Genomic DNA, 17,831 nt, shown 5'->3' with positions numbered 1-17,831 from the left:
CCGTACCGCTTTGACACTTGAAATATTGCTATGTTTATCAAGGTGTCGAGAGAATGTCATGGAAAATTTCTAAAACCATTCAACAAGTGTCGATATTGTCTTAGGAAGCCTTCCTCTTTTCGTAAAAACACTTAGACTCTTAATGGTAGGAAGAATATCACGCAGGTTAGAAAATTTGTCTTGAAAATTACGCTTGAACGATACTTGTTATCGGTAATTTGAGAAAGTTCAATAATTCCTTTAAAATTCTCCTTCAGCATCTGATTTGTGGACCTTTTATCCCAGTGAAACTCACGGAACAAGTTACCATAGCAACAAATGTTTGCACGATACAATATATAGCCAAGAGTGCTGAAATAGCCTGGCGTTCCTTATTTCACATAATTCAATCTGATCTTATCTCTTCCGCTAAATTGGTCCTAATGTAAATGCTCTCAAAATTCCACTCACGTCGATCGATGCATTTAGCATCTTGGTAACTCAATTCTCTCCCCATATGAGTTAAACAAAACAAAAAAAATAATAAAAAAAAATAAACAGCTGAAAAAAAAATAAGTGGTAATGCGCGGCATGTAAATTTTCCTACAATACTGAAGCCGTAAATCATTTTCCGAAAATGGTGTGTAAATGAGTCTATATTTTCATCTACTTGCTCATTTTTGTTAGATTTGAGCCGAGTAAAATAAAACCTTTTCGATCTTGTGTACGTTATGCCCGTCATTCCATATTCGTCACCACAAAAAAACAAAAAAAAAATGGTACTTATGATATTGGGTAAGCAGGACTAAAAAGTGTACTCATTCTCACCACCGGCACCTCTGGATTGCGTGTAATACTGTATATGTAAAAGCAACGCGCAGGCGCCATGTTGATGTTTTCAGCTCTTTGTATCCAGGGCAAGAAAACATGAGATAAATAAAACAAAACTGAAGTAGTTTAAGTTTAGAATTTTGAGCTAAATGTAAAAGCAACGCTTAGGCACCATGTTGATGTTTTCAGCTCTCTGTATCCAGGGCAAGAAACATGAGATAATAAAACAAAATTGAAGTAGTTTAAGTTTAGAATTTTGAGCTAAAACAAAATTACTTTACGATATTTGAGATGAGTTTGTGTCCAGCTGTTTGCGAGGCCTACTCAAAAATTATAAATCTCTGTGTTTTCGTTGAACTAAAATCATCAAGAACATTCCCTGTAAGTATCTCAATGGCTATCAGGACACCGAAAGAGGAACGTCTAGTAATAAAATATAATAAGTACGTCGAACGGCAGAAAAAGTCCGTTAGGCCCAACAATAGAGAGGTTGACTATGGCGTTCATGGCACGATTGAAGGTAAAACTTAAAATTTTTGCTATCTACTTTCATCTATTTTGCGCTTTACGTAAAACGTGGAAGAGAGATTTTGTTTACCACAAGGGTAATGAGCTGATTGTAGGAAATGATAGAACTCATTTCTGCAGGTTGCCATTTTCGTAAACGTCATAGCTACAAGTAAGTTCGCTATAAGAGATAGGAAATTCAACAACTGCACCCAAATGTTGTTAATCATTCCTTACCGAAGCGGATACATGGAGCCTTAAGGGAAATTTTATTTTTAGGTTGGTTTCAAAGTTGTCATGGTTAAATAAAGCCAGAGTTAGGGTCTATTTTTTAACCTTCTGCTTTATGACTCAGTAGTTGTATCAGTGTTCCCGAATCGAGTCACGAGAATTTTGAAAAACCAGTTATGTAATGCAAATAACAGTCGAACCTGTGTGAAAGACCGCATCAGCTAACACACACAAAACCCAGTGACTTTTGAGCAAGCTTGCCATTCTGTTCCCCCAAACCGCCAATCCATCATATATCATATATCAGATATTGTTTTTATTGGATTTTTTTGTGGGATACCGTGAGAAGTTTGGAGTGTATCGTGACTGTTAGACATCATCTCAGTAAATAATGCGGGAAAGGCATTCCTTTTGTAATCCAATCCATATTTCTGATAGATTTAGAAACGCCGGCTTATCAAGGGGAGCGTGAAAATCCAAACTATTAATCCAACAAGATGAATTGTCATTGCTTTACTAACTAAAAACTGGGGTATTTTATTGTCATACAAAGCAGTGTCGGATGCATTCTCCGAAGCACAACTGGATTAGATGCAATGCTTAGACGAACTGAAAACTAATATCTCCTTCATTTTTTCATCGCGACAGGTAAATGAGACTGACGCGAGTGCAGGTTTTGTGCAATTATATATAGAAGCACCTGATACGCTATCTTTTCTGGTTTCTTTTACTTGATCCTGTTTTCATTTTCTTGGCAGTAGTGAGTTTAGTGGCTTTCACCGGTTAATTATTCTTTTTTCCTACTTATCGCTCAATATTGTCTTATTTTGCAAGCACACAGTCTATTTCCTTTGCGTATTTCTTCTAGTTATCTTGAGAACCAAATGAGTGCCTCTTAGGATTTAGTCACTCCAGCCAATATTTACATGCGCTGAGCTACTGACCTCAAGATATGATTATTTTGGTTTAAGCCTAGAAAGTCCTACAATCATGGCGAAGTTTCATCGGTTTTTAACATCGGCTCGAGAATTATGGTTGGAGACGATAGGAACCGTATAATGAATTGCAACAATCAATAGATCCCGCAATAAAATGAAAGCTATTAATCAAAATAATTCAAATTTTTGGCTAAATGGACACTCACACCTTTGATTGACACTAATCTAATGGTGGATTTTTATGCCAATAAAAAGAACAGCTATCATTGCCAAGGTTTATCCCGCGAGAATCTTGCTTTAAAGGAACTATCGCTTTTGATTCGCTGACTGAGTGTTTTTCAGTAGTGAAGTCCATCCACTTTCGGCTTCCTTTATCATAACTATATTATCTTTAAGGAACACGGCAATTGGTACCAGGAACGATAAAAGATTTTTATCAAACAAAATTTGAAACTCATTTGTATTTTTGTCTATCCTTATTGCTATGATATCCAAGCAAAATTATAGGAACGCAACAAAAAACTCACCCTGGCAATAAAATTGCCGCAGTCAACAGAACAATAGTCATGAAAAGCCTTTTTCTGCCAAGTCATCAGTTATGTTACAATGAACTTCTCCGTTTTGGTTCAACCTATTTGATGATAAATAAATTTTATTTCGATAGCGTTTGGTTTGAAAAGTCTCATTTTCAAAGTCTTACAAGCCACACTGGGATAACATGAAGAAATGCTACACGAAGAGCGTCCATTTTCGTGGTGAACATCGAGGATTTATTTTGAGTTTGACTGAGTTTGACAACCCCCATGTCCTCCAATGTCAGTTTAAAGTACATGTAATTTTATTTAGACATAAATAAAATTGATGGATCCAATTTTATTCTTATTGTAACTCGATAAAAGCTTCTTTATATGCGTTTTCAGTTCGATGCGAATTAAAAGAAACTGCTAAGTCTATGGTTGGGTTCGTTCAGGGCGTGTTTTAAGAAGCATCCAGGCTCGTTTTCCTGTAAGATGAACTCACGCCTCGAAGCTTATTTCAAATATGCCATGAAATTAAAAAAAGAAAGAAAGAAATTGGTACAGGAGTAAAATCGGTCACAAGCTTTGGATCATCATACGTTTAAAAGATTGGATCTTGCCATTATTTTTTTATGTGTGTATGCCTTCAAATAAATCTTGCCTAAAGTAAAGTTTCACGCGTATTAAATTAATTTATGTTTCTGAAAACCGTAATCTATTCTGTTTTTCTTTACCCGGTTAATTACTCTCTAAGGGCTAACTGTTGCGTTTAAATCAAGCTGCCTGTCTCATGATGGATACTCACAAAGAGGATTCAGCTATAGTATTAACAAGCTCATATGATGATTCATTTCGAACAGAAAGTTTCAAACTTCAACTCCCTTGCAGCAAGCTAGTACCAGCAAATTGCACCCCCCCCCCCAAAAAAAAAAAAATTTATCAGGCGATTTGAATTGGATGGTCATGAGATTAACTTAATCCTTCTATTTGTCATGATAAACAAAATACATCTTCAGTGTGAGAAAATAGTTTTTCGTGGTATTATTATACTTCTTCAACGCTATTATACTTCGCTTTCATGCAACGCTATTATGCCTCTTCAACGCTGTAACTGCTCAAAAACAAAAAAAAAAACAAAAAAAAAAGCATTACTCGTTCCAACCGCATAGCTAAAACCTTTACCAAAGAAGGTTATGACGCACTCGTTATCTTAGACTACGTATCTGCATGCGCTATCCTGTGCTATAAGTTAAATGTGATATCTAAGGAACGTCTTCTGACCTACTGGCCCTATTTTAAAAAAAAAAGGCTGAACTAGCTGAAATTTTTAAGTAAAGCAAAGTTATAAACTTTCTATTTTGCAAGTGAATGGATTAAAATAGGTATCCCTTAAAAGAATGGCAGAAAATACAAGTTTGGCAAAGAGAAAACCCTTCGGAGCTTCTCACTTCTCTATATAACCACAAAAATGTTCATAAAAGAACATTTTAACGGAATCCTAGCTTTACATCCCTCGAGAGGATATAGGCGGTTTAAAGTACTGAATGGGCGGTATTTAACAATACTGATCGTCGGAGGAAAGGATTAAAAAATAGATTAATGACGTGTTAGCTAAATCAAATTTTAATTACTTAAGATGAATAATCTGGCATTTCATGTACCCAAGTGAAGATGATTTTTTTGTATTTTTGATGCAGGACTTTCATTTGTCATTCACTGAAAGCAGTGTTTGTTTTTAGCCAGTTAGCCATCGCCACCGATGATGAGTATTTGAATAGCGCCTATCCAGTATTTGGTGCCGCCAATTTATTTCTAGAATAAAGTCAATTTAGGATTCGCTATTCTATGATCAACTTCGTGGTTATCGCCCGCAGCAAAAACATCAAAGATTCCATAATCAGGAGTTTTTAACTTTCGAACAACAACCAAGTTTAGAAGGTAAACAATATCAAGTAATCGTGACGTGTTTGTTTCTTTATCTGTTTATCAGTATACTTCCGTCGTAATTTTATTCACGCGTCCCCTATTAGTATTATTAAAAATCTTTAGTCCATGAGACAGTTGCAAATCTTTGCGTAATCATCACGAATAAAGTCAGGATGTATTCCTCAATTTTTTTCAGGCTCTTTGTTGTATGACTGGCTCCTGTCTTTTAAATAAATTTTCATTTTTTCATAAAATTAAAAGCATTTCAAACTTGACGCACAGGTGTCTGAAAGCAACATCACAGGATAACAAAGGGGTGAACTTAGCTTTTTGAAAATAAATTAGCGATATCTTTACTTGGAAAAAGAAAATAATATACAAGTAAAGAACAGAGTAGTTCAATCTTCAACAAAAGGTTTAAGGCTTGGTTTAAATTAATTAATCTTTATTGCACTTAGCTTTATGAAGGAGTAGCCAGTTTTTACAAATCTAAATGGACACAATCTGGGCTCATAGGAATATAATTTAGTTATAATATGTTTATTAAAGAGAGTAGAAAATAATTTATAGAATGGAAAAGGAGGGGGAAATGAAAGCAGACTTTTCGCTTGACTGATTTTCTTATATATGTACATCAATAAACGAATCTTCTAGAACAACCCTTAACAATAAATTCTGCATTTTGACTTTGAAAGATTCATTTTTGCTCTTTGTTCCATTCTTTCGACCAAACGTATAACATGTTTCTTTATCCATCAGACGAACTCAAAATGTACTATATTTTCATTCCTTATTCTTGACATTTTCTGGTAATAAGACCATATTCTGAAGAGAAGAAAATTCATTAGCAATACAGTCACAGTGCACTGTGGCCAATATGATCCTCAAACTCTTCGCCATTTTCTCGTCGTGCTTATTAACGTTTTCTCACCACTTGCAAGTTATCTTCTTTATTTTTCATCGCCATCATACTTCTACTGTCCTTCGAAATAACAATTAATTAAGTTAGTTACGATCTCTTTATTTAGCTGTTTTGTAGACATGTTAAGTTGTTTCACGATTCATCTGCACTGTCATAGTGAGAAAAAATAGTCAGCATTGCTATCGTTTATTCTGAAAAAGGAGATTATAGTCACGGTAAAGGATCCATCTGAGATTAAGTCATTGATGCCAATATTTCTTGTTCGATTCAAGGCGAGCTATCGATAAAACGTGCTCCCATTACATTTTACCATAGAGCCTCCAAAATGTGCTTTTTTACTTCCTCCATCCTTCGCTCCAATTATGGAGCAGTAAAAAATACATTTGCCTTATTCATCTATTTACCATTTTAAAATATTAACTTTGATCCAGTGTGGCTCGCGCTTGTAATATTGTGGGCACAGAATCCTCTTTTAGGAACATTTGTGTGGCCTAAGGATGTTAAACTTTGTAAACCTCAGTTTCCATGGAAAGAAATCATTGTAATACAAATAAAGACGAAACCGACACAAATTCTTTTTTTTTTTCACTTTTAACTTAGTTATCGCAATAATATTTATGCTCACGAGTGACAATCTTTAGGATGCAGTATGAGGTCTTTGAGTGAAGAAACTTTAGCTTGGATATAAATAATTCGGATATCGCATTGGATTTCAAGATTTAGTTTACCTCTAATATCCCAAACTTGTTTGATATAATCGCATCACACAGTCGATAGCCTTCGATATATGAGACTGAGCATAACTACTATCTCTGAGGGTTTCCATATGATTGATTGATTATTAAAGAAAGTTTGACTAATGGATTCATTAAAAGTAAATTGCAGAAACACCCCTCATTAGTGCAAGTAATCTTTATCACCAATTATTGAAAGTAGAGCGAATCCTGAATGCAAGAGGCTTCTGAAAGTTTACTTTAACGCAACCCATGTTTCTAGAATAAACGTATCAACGCATTGCTACGAAGGAAACTTGAAGTAATTCTTACAGTTTTCGAAGCCGGCGAATATCAAAATTAGTACAATGACTTTAGGGTCTTATTCGCTGGCTAATATGATGCATGAGAAACATTCAGGACAAAAATAAAACACGGTGCTTACAGGCATTTAAATCAAGCTTTTAAAGCAAGCAGACATGCACTGAGATATTGAAGAAGTGCCTTATTCCCAAAAGTATGTTGAAGCTCCTCGCTTGTGTTTCATTCAGACTTTGATTTGATGATTTATCACACTTTGTCACGTTCAAGATAACAAGAGAACAGGCAGGAGATATTAAATCAAATATATACCACCGATCCAACCAATATGATTAGCGGCTACTACGACCATCTCACAAATTGATTGTTTTGTGCATCTCGATCAAATTAATTAAGGCCACCTTTGATATCCTTAAAATAAGTACCTTCTGTCTATCTAAGCCAGCTTATTGAGGTGATTGAGTTTTAAAGACAGTTAAAATTGAAATGCAGGGTTTAAATCGTGTTATAGTTTCCGTGAAATTCTAGCCCTGTATGAGTTACTTTTCGTGGCGTACTAATTGTGGCAGAAAAAACATTCGTCGTTAGACGTATGGGAGATATTAACTTAAGTAGACTACCGATCTAACTAATATGGCTTCCCGGTGCTTGAACCATCGGGCAAGTATTTCGTATTTTTAGCACATGTGCAGATGAAACAAGGTTGCTGTATATTCACTTTTCTCTGTCAATTTAAACTATGAAGCTACTAAGAGCATATCCCCACTGAGCAACAAGACGAATTTATGCCACCAAATTCAGAACCATATCCCATGAAATAATTTGGTCGGCTCCACAAGGAGTTACGGGGGTGATTTGATTTTACCAGGAAATAAACATACTTCAACAAATGGAAGGGGAATATTGATCTAATACGGGCACCGATTTAACTTACCTTTTCCTATTTTTATAACCATCAGGCAAACATCATGCATTGTACATGTAAGTATACACTTGGCAGAAGGCAATTAACTTAGAAAATATTTCTTATTCAGTTCTACCGCTTTCTCTGCACCGTCATGCCGCGGCGACAAAGCAGTACTTAGCACCAGATAAAAACTCAGCCGTAGCCCTATGGTTCATTTATTATTTCAAGTCTTTCTAATGTGTTCGCTGACAGTCATAAATGTAAGTTTAAGAGAAAAGATGGCATTTGTACGTCGTTTTAATACCTTACTGTACGAAACATCTTGACTCACAAGTCAGGCACGAATTTGAATGGCAAAAGAAAAAGACCTTAGTGGCGTCGCCAAACCTCCTAGGCGATGACTTATTCAATTCTGGTTTTTAAAAAACCAGTCTTTTGAGTGCGAAAGTATCTGTACCTGTCCAATGTAAAGAACAAAAGCTGTGATCAGTAAAGGTCAATCCTGAGGTATTACTCGAATAGGGCAAGTTATTTTTATGCATTCAGTACCCTTGAATGACTGAGATGAAACGGAAAATTGAGATACCCTTTTAAATGACAATGGGCTATTATGTGACCATTTTCCCACTGATTATGGTTTCCTGTATTTCGGTATGTGTCCATGTATACGCAGTAAATCAAAACGATCTGTTAATAGCGAAATATCTTTCACTTGAGATGTTATAAGCCTCAGTTGCAGGGTAAGGCTGCATATCGTTGAGCAACCCAGTTGGAGGGGTCTCAAGGTTCTGGATGTTGTGAGGTTTGAAGAGGGTTGTGATTCATATCAAAGTTTCAATAAGGCTAAGGATGATTAGGACTCTGCTTTCGTTCTGATTTATTAAAGTTATCCACGAGTTTAAACTACATATGTGTACCTCACATACAAAAAAATGTATGGAAGAATGGTTATTGATTCTGTACAACAAGTTTTATATGATTGTATAAAAAATGGGTGCCGAGTACGATGGTTAGAATTTCCAGGATCAATTAAAGTACTTTTTTTACATCTTCCATACAGAATCTGGTGATGACATCCATACATACTAAACCTGGTGTGGGGAAGGGCTGAAATTTTTGTCTCTAAAACAGAACCAGTATCTACTGGCTCCGGTCTAATAAAGAAAGCGAATTAAAATACCACTTATAACTGTGGTAACGCTAAAATAAGTGATAGAAAGTCCTTTGCAAGATGAAGCTCCATCAGATTTAAACAAGTTCATAACGTCGGCATTGTTCAGCCAATCCCTTCCTTTCTTCCCTTTTTCGCTGCCCTCTTCGTCAAAGACGCTTTCGTTAACTCCACCAACATCTTCCTTATCTTCATTCTCAACACCACTTCCATCTTCCTCATCTTTATTGGTAACACCACTTCCATCTTCCTCATCTTCAGTGGTAACACGACTCCCATCTTCCTCATCTATATTGGTAACACCACTCCCATCGTCCTCATTTTCATTGCCATTGTCAACTTTATCATTCTCTTCCACATCATCATGATGATCGTCATCATCATCAGCGTCGTCGCCTTTGTTGTCATCTTTGTAGTCATCCTCATCATCAGCATCATCAACATCATCATCGTCCATTTTTTCGTCCCTGTCGTGGTCGTAGTCTCCACTGTACTCGCTGTCGCTGTCGTTGTAATCATCATCTCCATCACTGTCTTCGTGACCTTTTCTATCCTCTTTAAACCCTCCCTTACCATCATTATCGTCCTGAGTGTCATCATCTTTTTCTTTTGCAGCATTCTCGCCATCCTTGTCATCCCCACTCTCGTGACGGCCATCATCTGGGTCTTTGTCACTACTTTTGTCACCTGACTTATCTTTGAATCCACCTCCACTATCGTGGCCATCCGTACCTTCTTTTCCATAATCCTTTTTTTCTTTTTCCTCTTTACCACCGACATCTTCGTCGGTAGCTTCTCTAACAAAATCTTCATCTTTATCATCCTTGGGCAATCCTTGGTCACCATCTTCTTCCTTATCTTTCTGTTCTCCATAAAAGGAGTGATTTTCTGTAAGGAAACAAGCAGAACAGGGTATTGACATGATCGTAGCAAAGTTATTATTTCTATTAGATAGTTACTTGATGGTTTAAAGAGGTTCGAGTAGCTATAGTCATCGGTCCCGATTACTGAACGTCAAAATGAATGCTAGAAGACTCCTATTTCGGAAATTTTTCTTAGTTATCGAAATCCCTAATGGAGTTAGTTCGATTAGCCTTGTAATTTTATATAGGCCCCCCAAGAGTATTACAGCTGTTTTCAGTTTAGCTTCTTATGATTTTCCAGTCTTTCTCATAATCCATTGCTTAAGTCTTGGTATTTTGATTTCTCTTTCTTAATTAGAACAGAAGGCATACAGACCATAATGACATTTATCGTGTTTTCCATGAAAATAACTAAGTTAAGCCGTGTAAGAACAGCGAAGCTGTATCTATTTGTTGGCTTAAATCATCAATATACATGTGTCTCCAGGTCAATTAATTGCAAAATTTTAAAATTTACTTCACTTTTTTGTATCAAAAACCAAAAATAAAAATCTTCTAGTTCTAATTAAATTAAGGCTTGTTAGAAAGCTGTGTGTGCACCATAAAAAATATTAACAAGACTGCACGGTTAGTTCAAAAATATATCTCACCATCTCGCTTTTCCAAAGGTAAACCCCAGAGTTGCTGGCCTAATAGCACAATATAAGAAAAAAGAAGAACTTTGGAGGTCATTTTTCGATCCTTCTACTACGCGTTTTTCCAATTATTAAGCGATTTTAGTTGATCAATCTGCGTCAAATGTTTAGTTTACTAACGTTGGGGTTTCAAGTAGTTAAATAGCATTGATATGCTTGATATTGTAATTTTTTAAGGATACAAGTCAATATTCATCCATTAAAGTCACGACCCTAACTAAGTAGCACTTAATGTCAGGACTAGAGAAAAAAAGGATTCTATACTGAATTAACACAGCCGTAAGTCAGGTTTATGTACATTTTCATGACCCTCTTATAAGCTTAAGTCACCGTAACATCATTTCAAGACTATGGCTTAAATCCAATGTTGATTTATCTCTATGGAAACCAGTAACAAGCCCGCAGAAACATTCTTGAAGATAATACATTTGTTTTTGTTGTGATATAATTCCCCTGTAACCATGGTTTGACCACTCTTATTTTGCTGCAAGCTCTATGGAAATTAAATAATAACTATTTTCAATTGAATCAATGTCAAATTTAATCCTTTGGGGAGAAGGAGATAATCTATTACCTGTTTCGCCTAATTTTACTAGGTGTGATTAGCGCGAATGTTTTCATTTTAATTTTCTTGTTGAATTTTTCGTCAGAGATTACTTAATGTGAATAAATCTTGGAAACTGTACCTTGAAACTCATTGGACTCCAATTATTTCTCATTGAGTCAAAAACATTATACAGATTGAGGAAGGTCAGGTGTAAACCTCCCTGTCGGTTAAGTCGGCAGAGAGCACCTGTTCATTTAAGTAGTATTGGCGGCCGGCATAGACTACACAGGCAGCACTGATATCTCACTGAACACAATCGTTATTCCTCAGTCGACCACGAGGGTGTTGGTTGCAAACAGAACACAACAACTAGCTCTGGGTAGCCCAGATGTAGTTTCCCTTGGAGAGGGCCTAAATACAAGTGATGGGACAACGGTATGAGCAAACTATAAAAGAGTAATAGTTTATTTGCATGCTCCTGTCTCCTGTCCTAATCAATCATTGTAATTCCAGAAGAAGCGAGGTTCCACTCTCCGAAATTAGTTCCAAGTTTTGAGGACTGTTTTATGATTTTAAAAGATTTGAATGCTGAGGAAAATGTGTACCACAGACTAACTTGACCATTTCTTTCGACTTTCGAAGTCCTCTGTGGATGTGAAAAGAGCCCGTTAATGAAAATGGTGATCGATATGGGTTTCCAAGAACGACGTCAGACTGAATAGAAGTACCTTTGTGACTTCGTTGCTGCTCATAAAGGTTCTCTTAACTTATCACTTGATCCTATTTACAAACTACAGAGGTGAAGTCAAGTGGTAGCGTGGCCGAGTGGTCTAAGGCGCTGGTTTTAGGCACCAGTCTTTTCGGAGGCGTGGGTTCGAATCCCACCGCTGCCAACGTTTACTTAAGCGCTACGAACGACATTAATTTTGAAAAGACAACTCAATTCCAACCTTGCCTAGATATGAAAAAAAAAACATTACTTTCTCGTACCAAACAGGCAAACAATAGATCACTGAACATTAAAAGCATTGAAAAATTTAAGCGAAATGTTCATTAACAAGCTCGTCTGTTAACATATTATTTGGCAATGATTCTTTTAGGTGTTGAGGTTTCATTTTGATCACGAAAGATTGTCATCAAAATGAACACAAACTTCACCCTCTCTAACTTTAATAATCAGGCCTTAGCCAACTTAATCAAGGATCTACGTCATTACTCGCGATACAACTTTAAGTCTTCTTTTGTGAAACACCTAACTAAATCAAGGCCTTGTTTCTTTCTCGAATTTGGGTTATAGATGGACAACTGAATGAAACACCGACTTATGCCGATCAAGAACTTCCGTCATTATTTCATCATCTATCCATGACATTGGGGTCTTACGCCTCAGGCATCTAAGTATGTCTGGAATCCCAAACCAATAATTCAAGCTATCTGAGAGTAAAAATAGACATTTAATTCCTTTCAAAATCGTTGCTTTTAAGTCCTTCATGATCAAGAAAAACATCAGCAACAACAACAACAGACGATATCAGTCCCCAATTCAAATTCAATTTTCATTGAGAAACACTACTTCAGGTGTTCATTGTGTTTGTGGGTAATATTGCTAATAGCAGCCAAGAAGTTTTAAACACCTAATGAAATATTTTGGTTCACTTACAACTCTAAAAAAGTATTTCACCTTGGAAATTTACGGCGTGGGTGGCATTATTTCTCATTCGTTGCTCGAATACGTTATGTATTTGGCTTGAAAGGCCGGCTTCCTACAATTCTTACATTGAAGAAAACTTACTTTAAACTGGTTCTTCTGTGTTCGTGACGCCAGATTCGTAAATTCGGTTATGGACGGAAGAGAGCAGAAAATAGTAACTGATAACTGATATTAGGTCTTCCTCTCCAAGAAAAGGAATGGGTCGAACATTGAGAAGAATTGCCAAGAGCAGGTCTGCACTTATAGCTACAGGGGAAAAAGGATGCAATGGAAAAATTGATCATCTCACGCGACTTGATATCATTTCACATGCGCTGCTAAATCGATAGAGTCCTCAGCCGATGTTGTAATATTGAACGGGAATTACTCAAATGTATCTGCACTGCTAGAGTACTGACAGGAAAATTTCCTCCTTTCTTGATCCCTGATGTTTTTTCCAAATAATTTCAGACTTAATAGAGACTGTGCTACCCAGAAATTCCATAGTATATTCATTTTTGTTCTTATCTTTATAATGATATTGTATTAGTCCCATATCAATCGCTGAAAGGCTTATCGCTTTTTCTAGAAATTCATATTAGGGATGGTGAAGATTATTTTCGTTTTTGTTTTTATTGTGTTGCTTTTTGAACAAGATATTACCACGAATTTCACAATTACTTTGTCGAGTGTTAATTAGAGTTTTGTCAAGTACTCAACTTTTTTCCGACCCAAATTCAGTCTGAAAAAAGTGGCAAAAAAAGGAAGCTGGAACACTAATCCTTATACTTTTACTAAATTCATTTAATGGACAATTCTTAAGACTTTTATTTTCTAATGCAACAAAATGTGTTCGAAGGCGGTTTGACCTCAAGTCTCTGGGATCGAAGACGTTCTGACACAGAAAGGCATTCCGCTTCAATTTTACTGCAGGCCGTTTCAAAGTTTTATCAACTTTCCATAAAATTTCTTCAAACTGAACTGTTTCAGCAATTTATTTTGAGCTTATACCATCCTTCTTTCTTGCCATTTTGTCAGTCAATTCGTTTTAACAGCCCGATGATGAAGGTTACCATGGCATTGAATATGATCATGGTTTTGACGAGAATACGGAATGAGAAGGGTAAAAATATAATCCCAATACTTTTTGTACGCACTACGGTACGCTTCAGACCACAAAAAGGGAAACTTGCTTTACATGTTCACACACAGTGGAATCTTTTCAATTTTTGTTGCCGCCAGCTTGCATTAATACTGAAAGTAAACTCTAATTTTGATGCAATTTCATCAGTTTTAAAAAATATAAGCAATCTTATTTGAAAGGACACTTTTATATTGTCCAAGTAGTAGCCTTATAAGGAACCTTAAATTAGCATTCTAATGTTTCACATGAAAATTTTCTCATTTACACAATAGAAATCGCTGTTTAAACAACAGCCGCCTATTAACTATAGCAATCTTCTCCTTTGAACTTGAATTTTCTTTGAACTAAAGTGTTTGTAAAGCCATTAAGTTCCATTTGAAAGCGAATCCGTCATTAAATCACAGATCCACTCAAATGTTTGGACGAGAATACATTCGTTTTCTCATCAGCCCGCTTCGACAAAATGTTGTTTGCCGGGTAAAAAAGAAAAGTTATCCAAAAATCATGTTTCAAAATGTTTTACATGCTCGTGCACATATGTATTGTGTTTCAAAGCGCTAAGATGTTTTATAGCCGTGCTATCAAATGAACCAAATGTTAATATTCTGCTTCTGTTGCAAACTAATCCGCGCTCTTCCTTTAAAGCGAATAGCGTGCTCACTCCTTCACATATTGTTATTAATGTAACCTTGAAAACATAACACCGGTTGCCATGGCATCTAATATGATAATGGCTGTACAAGAGCAAGAAATAAAAAGTTTGAAATGATCTAAAGACTTCAAACCATAAACAGAAAACCTACGTCTCACGCACGAACAATCAGCGGATTTCTCTTCATTTTCGCTGTAGTTAGCTCGCGTAAACCCTAGATTTCTGCTCTAAGTTTGAAGATATTCATTTTTAAAGCCTAAGTAACATCGTTTTTTAATTGAAAATTGTATAATTACCCAAGTACTCTAATCAGGATAAAAGACATTATATTGGCATTCTGGTATTACACAAGAAAAGTATATAATAATTTGCCATGTAGAGATCACTTCCCAAACAGTAACAGACTGAGAACGTTAGTGCACGTAACTATTTTGGACGAAACAAATCTCTGCCGGAAACGGTTTTGCTGATGCTCTGTCTAGCCGCTCTTGCGATTGCACTCTGGAACTTTCCTTTATCAAAACCAAATGGTACGACTTGCAACTTGAACTTGAACTTGAACTTAGCGAGGCCGGGCGTGGTCGAGTGGTTAGGGTGCTGGACTTGTAACAAAAATATTTCAATATTTCACTGCACTGTGGCCCTTCTGTGGCCCTTCTCCCTTCTGCACTGTGGCCCTTCCCACTGTGGCACTGTTTCCATCATCCTTGCTGTGGCCCTTCAATATTTCACAAGTTTTAACTGTGTTTATTGACCTAAAGTCATTTTGAAGAGTTCTCCTTTAATTCATTTTTGCCTTACTTTCAGCAAAGAGAAATCCTTTGTTAATGAATTATACATACTGCATTGATTCTCAGAGGTATTTGGAACTACTCAACATGGAAAAATATGACACTGCTAGATACTCCAAGGTTGAAGATCTCGGGACTGAGTATGATGGACGAAGTGAGCAAGTCACAAAAAGCTCTGCAGCAAAGAAACTTGGAAAATGGGCTAGTGATCGACGTTAAAGTAAATATATTACCCAAAGAGGCTGTTACCAAGGGTGTAACGAGTTGATTGATAAGGAAGAGAGTTCGTGTTCATGTTAGGCCATAACTAGAATTAAAAAGAGGCACATTCTTGTCCACTGATTTTAAGTCGAACAGAAATTGAAATTAACTTTCATATAGGCTTTTCTTTATATGTTTTTGTTTAGCTCAGTGCTAATGCTACCTATAAATATTTTTTCAAGTGGAAGTTTCTCGCAGCTAAGTTCTAAAAGAATAATTAACAGTTTTTATTGTAACCAACTTTTGGAGGTGAAAAGTATGCAAGTCATGCAGTATAACGTGTTTCGGAAACAGCTAAGAATTATGCCATTAAACTTAAATTGTCCATCGATCACAATTAATACTTAATGGATTACTATTTTGTTGCCTATAACAAACCTTTTTTCGAGAATTAACGATAGGGATTTTCCTTGCAAACGTTCGGTATTTTAAAAAGTGGTCGCTAACTAGAGATGATCGCTTGCGAGAAGTAGTCGTAGGTGGAGGTTGGACTGTACATTGTTAGCTCATTAAGAGCGCGTCCACGAGGAAACTGGCTTAAAATTGGGATAAATGCTAAGTATCATGAGTTAACAAATGCATGAAAATAATAAGTCAAAATATTTAATTCCCTGGAAGATATAGGGTCCCCCTGAGAAAAGCCCCATTTCCTGGATTTTTTTTTTTTTTGCATAATTAGTTAGCTAACTTTGGATTGCTGTTGTGACAAACCAAAAAAACTATCTACAAATTCAATCGACTAGGTTTTGTTCTATATCTATCGGACTTCAAGAACATTGAATTGTTTCAAATTTTTTATTTCATTTCTTCCCTTACCTCTCCCTTAAGTAAAGACGAGTATTTCTATTTTTGAAAAAGTCCAAAAATAAGTGTATTTTAAGGCCTAATATCTCCGCTGACCAACATCTTCTAATCATTATTCCTACATGGGCGGTGAAAGCCATCACTGGACTTCCAAAATCTGTTATAAGATTTTGGGGCAACTGATTTCCTAACCCCATGTTGACGTGAAATTTACATTTAACTCCCACTTTTTGGTCGGTATCATCAAAATTCCGTAAACACATCTTTGTTTTATTAAACTAAAATAACTTGGAATTTTACAAGGCATTTTCCAGAGAGTATCCTTTAAATATGAACGAGGAGAGAATCTTTGAATGGCGCAAGCTGAGCCCTTTTTGAGAACTTTTTTAGCAGCCATACTTGGATTATTCTCGAGGAAACGCAGCAGTTGATGATGACCATGAAGGGCGCATATAGTCGAACTTTCTGGCAAAAGACATCTAGGAAGAAACTTGATAGTACATAGATGTCTCTGTGGTACCTCAGTTTCCATGTCAACAATGTACCAGATTCGATTTGCTTCATTGCCTTGTTGAAATATTAAACGCGGTGAGAGCTCTTGGAGCACAAGGAAAAAGAAGATGGTTAAACAACTGACACATACATAGAAATCACTTACATATTTTATCCGAATTTTCTGCTTACATTTGATATTTAATCTCGTGCTGTTTATTGTCATATGGGTTAAGGGAGAGGTAAGGGAAGAAATGAAATGAAAAAGTTGAAACAATTTAATGTTCTTGAAATGATTTGGATATATCAACAAAGTTGAAATGGTAAGTTGGCCACCGTAATGATTACAAAAGCTGACGTTTCGAGCGTTAGCCCGTCGTCGGAGCGAATAGAGGAACTGTGGGTTGTGTGTGCTTTTAAAGGCAGAAAATGGAGCTACGTTATTGGTGGGAACACGGCAACGAGAAAAACAAGAATAAATTAGTAGAATGGAAAGCGTTCGTTGATCCCTATGGGATTTAGACTGCCGGTTTGAAAGATGAGCTTTTATTCAAATTTTTACGGCTTTCAGTGCTACCTAAGTGTAAGGAAAGAAGGTGTTCTCGGAGTCGGTCACCTAGTCTTCTGCCTGTTTCGCCGATGTATATCTTTTTGCAATAAGTGCAAGTTATGTAATAGATTACATTGGTGGAGGTGCACGTGAAGTGATCGGTGATATTAATGGTCGTTTAGGTCCCAATATTTTATCAGTGTTGTGAATGAAAGGACACGTTTTGCATCGTGCACGAGCGCATTTAAAAGTGCCTAGTTGATCATTAGTCAGAAAAGAACTTCTGACCAAAAAATTGCCTATGTTTTTGTCGCGTTTGAATGAAATGAGCGGAGGCTGCGAAAAGATAGTGCTTGTCTCTGGATCGTTTTGAAGTAA

At 36.3% G+C, this 17,831-nt stretch overlaps 2 protein-coding genes and 1 non-coding gene across 5 annotated transcripts; 2 read left to right on the top strand and 1 right to left on the bottom strand.

Moving 5' to 3' along the window:
- The first annotated feature begins 87 nt into the window (after nucleotides 1–87).
- On the top strand, nucleotides 88–16,657 carry LOC148725265 (uncharacterized). 3 transcript variants are annotated; one of them, XR_015990697.1, is made up of 2 exons: nucleotides 88–1,330; nucleotides 3,151–3,559. XR_015990697.1 is itself a non-coding variant. In XM_088730523.1 (2 exons), the coding sequence occupies exons 1-2, from the start codon at nucleotides 1,307–1,309 to the stop codon at nucleotides 15,563–15,565; spliced, it is 177 nt and encodes a 58-aa protein (XP_088586649.1). In that variant the 5' UTR covers nucleotides 88–1,306; the 3' UTR covers nucleotides 15,566–16,657. The 3 variants fall into 3 exon arrangements, 1 of the variants encoding a protein (XP_088586649.1); XM_088730523.1 differs by lacking the exon at nucleotides 3,151–3,559 and adding an exon at nucleotides 15,413–16,657; XR_015990696.1 differs by lacking the exon at nucleotides 88–1,330 and adding an exon at nucleotides 1,339–2,196.
- Nucleotides 8,654–10,751, bottom strand: LOC111341182 (uncharacterized). Its single transcript, XM_022948131.2, has 2 exons — nucleotides 10,478–10,751; nucleotides 8,654–9,852 (listed from the first exon to the last, which is right to left on the bottom strand). The coding sequence occupies exons 1-2, from the start codon at nucleotides 10,557–10,559 to the stop codon at nucleotides 8,948–8,950; spliced, it is 987 nt and encodes a 328-aa protein (XP_022803866.2). The 5' UTR covers nucleotides 10,560–10,751; the 3' UTR covers nucleotides 8,654–8,947.
- Trnal-uag (transfer RNA leucine (anticodon UAG)) lies at nucleotides 11,881–11,962 on the top strand. Its single transcript has one exon. It is a non-coding gene; the product is annotated as a tRNA-Leu (tRNA).
- Nucleotides 16,658–17,831: the final 1,174 nt, after the last annotated feature.

The sequence above is a fragment of the Stylophora pistillata genome, chromosome 8 (assembly GCF_964205215.1).
Source record: "Stylophora pistillata chromosome 8, jaStyPist1.2, whole genome shotgun sequence".
Lineage (NCBI taxonomy): Eukaryota > Metazoa > Cnidaria > Anthozoa > Scleractinia > Pocilloporidae > Stylophora > Stylophora pistillata.
This window is presented reverse-complemented; position numbering and strand designations above follow the sequence as displayed.

Coding starts and splice junctions, on each gene's coding strand:
- LOC148725265 (XM_088730523.1), top strand. CDS start 1,307: ATGGCGTTCATGGCACGATTGAAG. Junction 1,331..15,412: donor CGTTCATGGCACGATTGAAG/GTAAAACTTAAA, acceptor ATTGATTCTCAG/AGGTATTTGGAACTACTCAA.
- LOC111341182 (XM_022948131.2), bottom strand. CDS start 10,559: ATGACCTCCAAAGTTCTTCTTTTTTCTTATATTGTGCTATTAGGCCAG. Junction 9,853..10,477: donor ACCTTTGGAAAAGCGAGATG/GTGAGATATATT, acceptor GTTTCCTTACAG/AAAATCACTCCTTTTATGGA.